General features: G+C 38.0%; 1 protein-coding gene across 11 annotated transcripts in view; it reads left to right on the top strand.

The window, feature by feature from the left end:
- CADPS2 (calcium dependent secretion activator 2) overlaps positions 1-12,834 on the top strand; it is a 591,026-nt gene that overhangs the window by 435,114 nt on the left and 143,078 nt on the right. For all 11 annotated transcript variants that reach the window (XM_061414557.1, XM_061414550.1, XM_061414559.1 and 8 more), the window contains exon 14: positions 9,326-9,427. In XM_061414557.1, coding sequence (XP_061270541.1) covers positions 9,326-9,427 — 102 coding nt within the window. The remainder of the gene's footprint in view (positions 1-9,325; positions 9,428-12,834) is intronic.

The raw sequence follows: 12,834 nt of genomic DNA, 5'->3' as shown, positions 1-12,834 counted from the left end.
AAGCTGTGGTACATATACACAATGGAGTATTACTCAGCCATTAAAAAGAATACATTTGAATCAGTTCTAATGAGGTGGATGAAACTGGAGCCTATTATACAGAGTGAAGTAAGCCAGAAAGGAAAACACCAATACAGTATACTAACACATATATATGGAATTTAAAAGATGGTAACGAGAACCCTGTATGCGAGTCAGCAAAAGAGACACAGATGTATAGAACAGTCTTTTGGACTCTGTGGGAGAAGGAAAGGGTGGGATGAATTTGGGAGAATGGCATTGAAACATGCATAATATCATATATGAAACGAGCCACCAGTCTAGGTTCGATGCACTATACTGGATGCTTGGGGCTGGTGCACTGGGATGACCCAGAGGGATGATATGGTGAGGGAGGAGGGTTCAGGATGGGGAACACATGTATGCCTGTGGCGGATTCATTTTGATATATGGCAAAATCAATACAATATTTTAAAGTTATAAAATAAAAAATATTTTTTAAGTTATTTTTAAAAATAATATTAGGTATTGATTAGATATAATACTTATATCAGAGAACACTGTTAACCTTAATTCTCTTTATTTTTATTTTAAAATCCTCTCAATATTTTATTTTTCTTTAACTCAGGAATTGTGTGCAATAATGATTTTAGTTTGGTTCTAGGAGAGACCAGTTATGAAATACTTGATAACTATCCTTTACTTGCCTGTCTATCACTACTTTACCATAAAAACTAAGCCACAAAATTGCATATCAAATTCCTGCTCTTTTTGTACAAGTATCTAAAACCTCCAAAGAAAATAGCATAAAGTTGGAAATTCAAATATGGAAAGGATTAGGATGGAGGAGGGTTTGGAAAAAGAGAATATGATTTTTAAATTTAATCTCCAAGATATTTGCACCTAGAAAATTGGTTTCTTCTATTTCAGTGAATGTATAGGTGTAGAGTTAATATCTGCTTCTAGATATTTAAAATTTCAGGGGAAGTGAAAGAACACTGATTATGTATTGTATGGCCATCTAAGTGATATATCCTTTTGTCTGAAACAACAGGAGGTATTATAGGTTAGAGAACAAAAATGAGAGGTTACTGTTTTCTCCCTCAGCTTCTACCATTTCTCATTCTCGCACTGTGTCTTTCTTTTTTTTTTTTTTTTCATTCTGTTCACAAATGGATATTGGTGGGAAATACACGAAGTACAAAGTGACTTTTACCTGCTGTGCTGCAGGGAGAATTGACAATTCAGAAAGACCACCCTCCAGGTGTCTCTCCCCTTCTCACTCTCTCTGGTGGAAACCAGGATGTCATATATCCCTCATCAAAGAGGCCAGGTGAAAAGCAGCCAGTAAGAAACTCAGAGGCACCATGAACTTTATCATTTGCCTACTTCTTTACTTGTAAAATATCTTTTACCACAAACCACCAAACTGCCAACATAAGCAAACTTCCTTAAGGAGTTGGGGAAGGAAGAGGTGTGTGAGGAGGGGAAAGGAAATCTCATCAATTTACCAGACTTTTCTGTGCAGTATTAATTCCTGGGGTATTTATTCAACCCACAGATTTCCCAAGCACTCTGTTGCAGGTGGTATGCCCACTGCTAGAGATTATAAAGCAAAGGGCACATTTATCCTCTAAGTATCTAGATGCTGTCCTGATGATGAAAGTGCTTAAGGAAATAACCATAGGCCTGACCTTGTGGCTCAGTAATAAAGAATCCATCTGCCAATGCAGGAGACATGGGTTCAATCCCTGGTCTGGGAAGATCCCACATGCCTTGGAGCAACTAAGCCCAGGTGCCTCAGGTGTTGATTCTGTGCTGTAGAGCCAGGGAGCTGCAGCTATTGAGGCCACCTGCCACAACTACTGAAGCCCATGTGCCTTAGAGCCCTTACTCTGCAACAAGAGGAGCCACTGCAATGGGAAGCCCGAGCACCACAACGAGAGAGCCGCCCCAGCTCATTGCAACTAGAGAAAGCCCGAGTGCAGCAACAAAGAGCCAGCACAGCCAAAAATAAATTTTTAAAAAGTTATAGAAAGAGAGAAAATAATCATAGAAATGTTATGGTTTTCACTAATAGCACAAATGCTCCTCATCCCCAAATGGTGTTTTTTAAGTGGTAATTGTGGGAAGATCCCATGATTGAATAATTCCGGATGCATCATTACAGCAAATTAAACCGATTCCTTTACTGTCAACCTTCTCAGGACTCAAGGTTGCCCTCGGAACCTTCAACAAGTTCTCATGATTTGTGGTATTCAAAAATAAAATATATGGGCTGTTTCACCCTTTTTCTTGGGGTTTGTCACAGAACCGTTGCTCCTTAAAATACGGTGGTAGCTGGTAAATCATCGTTACTCAAATTTGTGCAGATAAAATGGATATTAAAATGCCAGAATTTGTAGTGGTCTTACAGGCCTCTGAAATGTTGTATGATACTGAGAAAAAGGCTGCAAAACACATAAACTGTCTGTTGTCCTGTCAAGGGAAGGGAAGCTACCAGATTAGTCCATGTCTGAACATTTAGGCAGGTCCCCTCTGTGATATTTTCTCTTCTGCTCAAACACCCAACTCTGCAACCCAGTTCTGTACACTTTTCCTCTTGGATCTTTCTTGAAATACAGTGGAATCATCCTTTCCCTTCATGGAAACTAATTTATTCCCTGAGCTACCCCAAAGGCCATCAGACATTATAGAAAATGGATGGGTAATACTGTGCATCCCTCTTGTTCTACAGTTGTCTTTTCAGAGAATCTGCCTCACTTTAGACCTTGGCTTAGTCAGTTAAGAATCGGCCTGAGATGCAGGAGACTGCAGTAATTCAGGAGACCCGGGTTCAATCCTTGTATTGGGAAGATCCCCTGGTGAACAAAATGGCAGTTCACTCCAATGTTCTTGCCTGGGAAATCCCATGGACAGAGGAGCCTGGCGGGCTATAGTCCATGGGGTCGCAAGAGTCAGACAGGACTTAGTGACTAAACCACCACCTCACTTAGAGTTTACTTTGCACTCATTATGGAAGGAATTTGTAATCATGACAAGATGTCACATATACAGAAAGGGTTCTGTTTGCTTTAAAGTGCTTAATGTGCCAGATTGATGGATAGTACAAGTATAAAATCCCTTAGTTCATGAAGGAATTGAGTGAAATTAATTTTACCGGCATTAATATGTGTATAGGATCTATTTTTTTGGATGAATCTGCCCTTCAAAAAAGGTATTCTGCGTGTATGTGTGCACACACAGGCATGCACACATGCACACATATTGGCTTCTGTGAAAACAGAATGTGACCCATAGACAGATGTAAGATCAGTCTACTAAGCATGTATGAGTGGCAGAAAATTCTGTTATACGATTGTTTTTTAAGAATCTTTCAGGTAATAATTAATATAGACACAACCACTTGTGGCATTCAGTCGCTTTTTATGTAATACCAGAAGGAAGTTCTATGTCATAATTCACTTGACAGTAAGTATCTTTTATTTTAAAAAGTATGTCTACTATTGAACTATGCTTTATAATTTATTCATATCTTAAACTTATTTCTCCTAGCACTCTATTTTTATTAAAATCATGTAACTTCAATAACTACAGACCTCAGAAAAAAAGTGAAAATATGTATTAACTCTTGGTACATGGGCATACCCTTCCTTCTCATTGGAACCACTTTAATATATTAAGCAGAGAGTGAAACCCCCGTTAACATTCGAATTAGAAAACTGGTCTTCTTTGCTAGAATTTTAAATAACCACATTTTAACTTCATTATTGTCAATGTCAAAGAGGCAATGTTATTTTTACTTTTATTATCTCAGGGAAAAAAATCTCTTCTTAAGATTTAAAGCACTTCATTTTACTAATAATAGTGTTTAGGTAAACACTAAAAATTTTCTGCTTAGTATAAATGTACATTAACTTTTGTTAGAGATCTTTTTACCCAAAATTCTTGACTATAATTCCTGCTACTGTTTGCTTTTCAAAAATTTCCTATTTTACCTACTGTTATATGATGAAGACATTCCAAATAGTGCATGCCATAGTAATACTAATAAGTAATAATAATAATATATGTGATGTTTTTAATTCATGAATTCTTATAATCCTATATAGCTGATATTTTCTATTCTACATTGCACTTATTCATATTTTTAGCATTTATATATTGAATGTTAACCATATGCCAACTACTGTTCAGGGCATTAGGACTGCAGCACAGAGGAGACAAATGTATAACATGTTAGACGACATCAGTCATCTAATACATAATGGCAGACAACAGAGAGGCCTGTGGCAATGGGAGACGACACTCTTACATCGGGTGGTTAGAGATGACCTCGTTAATCCTGAGTCATGTCACTAGAGATGAGAATGAAGGAAGTGAGAAAGCCACGGGTGTGCCTAGGGAAAGGCTCCTGCACGGTGGAAGCTTCACATGAAAGGCCATGAGGCACGGGGTGCCTCCTGTGTTTGACAACTGGGGTAGGGAGGCCAGCATGGCTGCAGTGAAGGGACTAGCCTTGAGCAGGCAGAGAAGAGCAGAGTGGGCTTTTGGCTTTTACGATGAGTGTTACCTCTGCAGGGATATGACTCCTGCTTGAAAATGGCTCACAGGAGTGTGCAGCCAATACTCTGATAAAGAAAAGACTGAAAGAGAGAGACTGTGTTTGCCATAGTCATACTCAGGGGAGAGCCTGTGATGAATGACAGCAACAAGGGGAGCAGCAGAAGTGGTCAGGGTGGTCAGTTCTGAATAGGTTTTGAACATGTAGCTGACAAATTAATTTATAAACTGAGCTTGTAAAACTATTGTATTTTAAATCTCCCCTTACCCTGAATCTACTAGGTACATGTTCATAAATATGACTGGTTTGAGTCTCTCTCAAGGCTTCTGTGAGTACCTATGTTGTAATATACAAAACAGCAAATTTTAGGATTTCCTTTGTTAATGTCTGTTTTAATTGAATTACTGATGTGATAGTAGGTGTTTTAAATTGTAGTGATATTTAAGCTCTCTGCCTTATACAAGTAACAAAATGTACGATGTAAATAAGGGTGATATCTGATGGATCATTGAAAAAGCAAGAGAGTTCCAGGAAAACATCTATTTCTGCTTTATTAACTATGCCAAAGCCTTTGACTGTGGGGATCACAGTAGACTGTGGAAAATTCTGAAAGAGATGGGAATACCAGACTACCTGACCTGCATCTTGAGAAACCTATATGCAGGTCAGGAACCAACAGTTAGAACTGGACATGGAACAACAGACTGGTTCCAAATAGGAAAAGGAGTAAGTCAAGGCTGTATACCTTCACCCTGCTTATTTAACTTATATGCAGAGTACATCATGAGAAACTCTGGGCTGGAGGAAGAACAGGCTGGAATCCAGATTGCTGGGAGAAATATCAATAACCTCAGATATGCAGAAAACACCACCCTTATGGCAGAAAGTGAAGAAGAACTAAAGAACCTCTTGATGAAGATGAAGGAGGAGAGTGAAAAAGTTGGCTTAAAGCTCAACATTCAGAAAACTAAGATCATGGCATCCAGGCCATCAATTCATGGCAAATAGATGGGAAAGCAGTGGAAACAGTGGCTGACTTTATTTTTCTGGGCTCTAAAATCACTGCAGATAGTGATTGCAGCCATGAAATTAAAAGACGCTTACTCCTTGGAAGGAAATTTATGACCAACCTAGACAGCATATTAAAAAGCGGAGACATTACTTTCTCAACAAAGTTCTTTCTAGACAAGGCTATGGTTTTTCCAGTAGTCATGTATGAATGTGAGAGTTGGACTATAAAGAAAGCGGAGCACCGAAGAATTGATGCTTTTGAACTGTGGTGTTAGAGAAGACTCTTGAGAGTCCCTTGGTCTGCAAGAAGATCCAACGAGTCCATCCTAAAGGAGATCAGTCCTGAATATTCATTGGAAGGACTGATGCTGAGACTGAAACTCCAATACTTTGGCCACCTGATGCAAAGAGCTGACTCATTGGAAAAGACCCTGATGCTGAGAAAGATTGAGGGCAGGAGAAGAAGGGGACAACAGAGGATGAGATGGTTGGATGGCATCACTGACTCAATGGACATGGGTTTGGGTAAATTCCGGGAGTTGGTAACGGACAGGGAGGCCTGGCGTGCTGCAGTTCATGGGGTTACAAAGAGTCAGACACGACTGAGCGACTGAACTGAAACTGAAACTGAAAAGAAGTTCCACCATTGTTGCTTCTCAAATATAGCTTCCATTTTTTATTAGGGGTTTCTCTTATTGCTCTGTATTTTCTTTTAAACATAGAGGAAGGACTGCCCTGGAAGTCCAGTGGTTAAGGATCCATGCTTCCACTGCTGGAGGCACAAGTTCGATCCCTGGGTGGGGAACTAAGATCCCACATGCCTCATGATGCAGCAAAAAAAAAAATAGAGGAAAGACAATAATGCATGGGCACTAAAAGCCCTGGATTTGGAATGTAAGAGACCTAGTTCAAGTCCAGGATCCTGTCCTTACAAGCTGTGTGACCTTAAGGAAGTCACCTAACCTCCCTGAGCCTCAATAGCCTCCTCTCGTGGGGACTAGAGAGAAGGTTACTGTGTTCAGCCTATGTTACTATACATATTAAACAGCACAGTACCCAGTGCATTGATCATTACTTTGTTTGTTTTAATAACAATCATGACAAGAAGATATTAATGACACAGAAGTATTTGTATTTCCTGGGAAGAATAATTTTAGAAGGAGTTGTTACTTTAAGGCTTGACTACAGCAAAGTTGCCATTTAGCCTCAATATTTTAGATATAGAAGGTCACTTCATATACCGGATATTTAGTACACAGTCTGGTATATTGGTGTATACATAGTCTGGTATATTGGGTCTTCACTTGTAGCTCAGATGGTAAAGAATCCACTTGCAGTGCAGGAGACCCCAGTTTGATCCCTGGGTTGGGAAGATCCCCTGGAGAAGGGATAGGTTACCCACTCCAGCATTCTTGGGCTTCCCTGGTGGCTCAGATGGTTAAAAATCCACTTGCAATGTGGGAGACCTGAGTTTGATCCCTGGGTTGGGAAGATTCCCCTGGAGAAGGGAATGGCTACCCACTCCAGTATTCTTGCCTGGAGAATTCCATCTACAGAGGATTCTGGCAGGCTACAATCCATGGGATCGCAAAGAGTTGGACACCACTGAGTGACTTTCACTCACTGACATATACACTAAAATAAGGACATGTGAATAAGAGCAGGTCCAAAATATAAAATGTATTTAACCCATCAGATGTGTACCTAATTTAGTAATGAGCTCAGTAAAATGACAGCCCTTCAGTATGAATAACCGTCTGTATCTCAGTGAAGATGACACAAGCAGCATCCCCCTGACTAACTTTTCTCACTCTTTGCCGACTGAACCCCTGGCTCCATTCAGTCAGGTAGGCGATGTGCCCCAGTGAAGTTTCATATCACCTGATGACGTATACTATCCCTGTGGATTAGTCTCCTTGGATAATTGAAACAAACAGTAAAATTCACTCAAATATAATCACATGGCATCCGTCAGAGAGCCAGATCAAGGGCTGTGTCAGTCATCAGAACAAAAAAGATAAGGGCTTTGCTCTTTTTCATCATTTACATAAGTGTATTTAGTGAAATAATCACCTACAACTTGGTGGTAAGAGTTTTTATGCTATGTGTTAATAATAGCATAATGTAAGTAACAGTTTTCGTCTACCCAGATTCCCAAATTAATGAATTATATAGATAAAACTCTCCAGTTCTACATCTGTGATCATTGATAATAGTCATTCTTGGGTTATAGTCTGGGTTTTGTGCTGTTATTTGCTCGATAGGTAATAACTCCAAAGTAAACATGTGAAAAAATCCATTGTTAAATTATTATAAACCATTGGGGTTAGCTCATAGTTCATTGCTCCAGAATTTAAAATCAGACTTCCTTTTTTTCTTTCTTAAAAATTTTGAAAGACCAATATTTTGCCATTAGTTTTTTTTTTTTTTCAGTTAACTTTCAAACTGCATTTCAATGGATCAGAATGAAATATAATTGTAGGTAATATTTTCAAAGCATAAATTCAAGCAGGATACAACTTTCTGAAATAATTATTTACTCTATTTTAGAAAAACATTCTCAGACTTTACTGATAGCTGTTTTTATAGAAGGTCTTTAAGCCAGTCTGATTCAGGTATAATCTTAGAATTAATTGCTTTTATCCTACTTGACTAGTTTATAAGTATCAAAAATGCACACACACACACATACATCCTTTTGTAGAAAACAGTTGGAAGAACAAATACAAATCTTGTTGGAAAGTTATTTTTAATATCCATATTTTTCATAATCCTCACTTCTACCTATTTTATACATAAACATTAAAATAGTAAGTTAAAATGATGTCTTTGGAAATTAAAAATATAATCTTAAAAAAATAAGTTAATTGGACAAAGAATGATTGGTGCTAAGAAATGTGAAAGATTCATTTTGTTGAACTGTATAAATATGTAAAGTTAATGCAGAAGTCCTGTATCTTTTTCTCTGTTTTTAACAAAGACAGTTAAATTCACATATTGAAAATTTTAGATGAGTGCTATACTACCAGATACTTAAATTGATACAGAATAAATTCTGAATCCATGCTGTTAGGTATATTTTATATTTTCAATTCTAATCTCTTAGTAAAAGAATACTTCTGTTTGGTCATCATCTTTATTTCATAAGCATATTTGGTTAAGCACAAAAATCTTGAAACATAGGTAGACTTTCTTCTCTGTGTGTTTTCATTTAAGTGTTTATATTTAATTTATATTTAAACAAACAAAAAGAGCAGTAAATCACTACACGTATCCAAAATGTCTTTTCCGTATAGCAATTAAAATTAAATCTCTAATTTCACATTAGCTCAAATTTTATTTGGAAGAGAAGCAGTTAAGACATTTTAGCTTATGTTCAATATATTCTTTATAATAATTCCATTCAGGATATTTAATTGGTCAACTGTTTGGTATCACTATAAAACACTTTTCATTGCCATTCTCAAGGACTAGTTATTGTTTTCTGGATCTGCAAACTATTTATTGTTATCCTTTGCCTTGAAGGCTCTCTAAAAGAGAATAAATGCCTTCCATTCATTCCAGGTCAAAATATGGAGCAAACGACTGCAAACACCTCCAATAAAATTTCACTGTAGACATAATAAGCTTTATGTATACTGTGAGCCAATGTGCATTTTCCTTTATTATTTTGATTTTTCAGGGAAGTAGAAAAATATAAAATATATTCATTTTCTATCACTAAAATTACTGATTCTACTTTTTTTTCAGGCCTGATGGAATTGGAACTGTTTCTGTGGAAGAAAAAGAGAGATTTGAGGAGATAAAGGAAAGACTCTCTTCCCTTTTAGAGAATCAGATAAGCCATTTCAGGTATGTGCTCCATTAGTACAAGTGTTTGCTTGCTTAATTCACTCAATCTTCTCATCTCCTACAAATGTGGATTATGTTGTTCTACTACCGCTCAAGTACTATCAGTTAGCTTCTCCTCCATTGCTTGCAAGGTATGATCTACACATTCCTCCATCTGTGGTCTCCTTCTCAGCCTGCCTTTTCAATTTCCGCAGCTCATTAGGTAGCCCCCATCCCCTGCTACATCCATTCCACTCACACTGTCTTCTCAGCTTTGCATAAGGTGTTTACCCCTTCCTCCTGCATCACCAGGCAAGGAGACTTTCTCATTTATTCCAACAGAGAGTGGAAACCCTGAAGTCTTTTATTGTTCATCATCTGTACTATGCCCTCGTCACCCATCGCCTAAGAAGGACGTGCACTTAAGTCCTTAGTTATCCTTTTATTTACATTCTGTGAAAAGAAGGACCACAGTGCACCTGGCACCGTTTCTCAGTCAAAAAACTGAAGTACTGACACTAAGAAATATTTGCAGGATGAAAGATAAATACCTTGATAATATTCCTTTTTTTCCCTGATTATAGAGGGCTTAATAGAACTTAACGGCCAAAAACAGAATTATGCCTTTTTCTATTACTCTCATCATCAGATCCTGTAAAATGCTGCCATGCCAACGTATTGTATCTTATAGCCCATCTGTCATGTTGTGGATCTGTAATTTGGAATCATTTCATATGAACTTATTGAAAAATAAATTTAGTTAATATTGCCCTCAACAGTTTGAAAACACTGTATTAACCATGTGAACAGTGTATGGCTGCTCTGAGTCTCAGTTTCCTTATTTGTAATATGAAAAGCTTAGACTGTGATTTTTTAAAATGATCCTGAAGGAAAAAGTTATCATAGGATATACTATCCATCTGTTTCCCTGCATTAGTGATTTCAGCTGGAGCTGGTACCACCAACTAAAGGTAAGTGAATAAGGGAAGATTTACTTTCCCATGATAATTGGGCCTGGGTCAGTCATTCAGTGCTGTATTTAGAAATGCTATGCATGAGACAGAATTATTGGAGAATTATGAGAATTATTCTGTCCAAAAGGCCAATAAATTCACATTAGCAAACACATTTGCAGAGGATATTTATGCATTTGCTGCCAAAATTAGTATCTTTCAGGTTGTATAGACACCATTATATTCATTGTGTATGTCATTTAATGAAAGTATGTAGTTGTTCTGTTGTTGGCATTATTGAGACACAGCTCACCATTCAGTTGAATATCTGTATCAGGAGCTGTATAAGTCTCCATGGTTACTTGTAGACCATGTGCAAGTAACAGATCCCACCTCATATTGGTTTAAACAAATAGATGCATATGTTCACTTACACACAGCTCTCAGATAAGGTGAACTTCAATACAGGCTGAAGTTAGTAGCCAGGGCTCCATTTATCTGTGTTTCTCACATGGCTGTCTTTTTTCATGGGGTAGCTTTAGCCCTAGATGGGTAGCAAGACCAGGAATTCCTGACCTCACATTTATACATGGAGGTTTAAAAGGAAGCTAGTAGAGGCTCTCTCTTTCTGTGATTCTCTCTTAAGATGGAAAGTTGCCTTAGAAGATCCTGGCAAACCACCTCTCATATCTCATTTGCCCCAGATAGGTCATAGGCCTGGTCCTTAACCCAGCCCAGGGGCCAGAGGAAGCCCATCCACTAGGTGCTTACTCACTGACAAGCAATGGGACCACCATGATTGAGTCAGCCTGGTCAGAACCAGCCCCCCAGGAGCCTACCACCACAAAAGGAGTTGTGAAGTGTGAAAGTGTCAGTTGCTCAGTTGTGTCCGACTCTTTGCAACCCCATGGATTATAGCCTGCCAGGCTCCTCTGTCAATGGGATTTTTTCAAGACAAGAATACTGGAGTGGGTTGCATTTCCTTCTCCAGGGGATCTTCCTGACCCAGGGATCAAACCCAAGTCTCCTGCATTGCAGGCAGATTCTTTACCATCTGAGCCAGCAGAATGACTATTGTCCACATCATTTATTGTATTCATTTCCTCTCTCTTACAGTTTTATTTCTCTACTTTTCTGTGTAAAGTCTGTAAAAATGTACTCGAATTCTTTTTCATTTTTATTTCTTTGATGTACTAAAGATAAGAGCTAAACCAAACTGCTCTAGATATTTTGGGCTGACTTTTATATTCCCTTTTGATATATGTAGAGTTTGTATAAATTGTATGTTTTGTTTTTCCTGAGTCCATAGAAAACTGGATGAGAAGAAATGAGGTTAAAATAAAACAGAGGAAATTTTAGGTTTCCATATAGACAAATTTGGAAGCATACTTAAATTATCCATGAAGATTTTCCTAAGGATTCTATCAAATGATCTTCCTTAGCCATTTATCAATACATTAAAATTTAGAGAGAACATAAATTACTTATCAGCTCACACTAAAGAAGTAACCAGAGTACTATTAATAACTCTTGCATAAAAAATTTATTCAGGCCCAACTGTGTTTCAGAAATGAATTTCAAAGACACAGATAAAGTAAGGCAAATTAAATTAAACATAAATGCAGGACTTCTGGTTAAAGACAGCAGGTTAAATGCATGTCTGGCTCAGCTTCCTAACAGAACCTAACCAAAATAACAGAACAGTATTTTTCAGAAGATAGAAACCTACAAAGACAAGAGTAAAAGAGGAAAAAATGGAAAAAAGTTTAAAATGTGGAAGTCAGATGAATGGGTAGTATCTAATTTAACCACCCAGGAAAAACTGGATCATAAACTGCAAGTAAGGAAAAAGAAAGAAGCAATCTAATTTATGTCATACAATCGCCAAAACATTTGGAACTGCCAGTTGTAAACCCTCCTGGAAATTAAGAGTAGGACGATTTGCTGTAAATCTGCTTAAGACACTTAGATCCCCAGATCTCTTTTCTAACCCATCAGCTAGGCTGCTGCCCCTCCCCTTCCCTAGCAGAGCACTGCAGGTTTTTTCCCTAGAGAGGGTAAAATTAGAGGGTACCTGGGGTGAGGTGGAGGAGGGGAGGAACAGGCGCAGTTGGAGTTCGGGATTATATAGAAACGTGGGGATTAAATAAATGTTTATTCTGAAATTTGAGAATCACAGCCTTCTCCTTCAACCTCACGCACTTGGCACCCAAAATGCTGGCAGGCAGGCAAACAGGCTTACACCTTCCATACATATTATAAGTGTCTTCCCCTGGGACTCTGACTAGCCCGAGAGAAAAGACCTAAAGCTGTGAAAAATAGACTCCCACAAAACAGCTCAGCTCTAGTCCCTGTCAGCAAAGACCATAGTCTACACATACCCACCTAGGTGTGTATAGCTTCTGTTCAGTTATTTAATAATGCAGTTTTGAAAATGATCAGACAGCCAAGGTAAGGCTTCAGATATTTGAGGAA

Source organism: Bos javanicus, chromosome 4 (assembly GCF_032452875.1).
Source record: "Bos javanicus breed banteng chromosome 4, ARS-OSU_banteng_1.0, whole genome shotgun sequence".
NCBI lineage: Eukaryota > Metazoa > Chordata > Mammalia > Artiodactyla > Bovidae > Bos > Bos javanicus.
The sequence above is the reverse complement of the archived record's forward strand: the minus strand, read 5'-3'. Positions and strand labels throughout refer to the sequence as shown.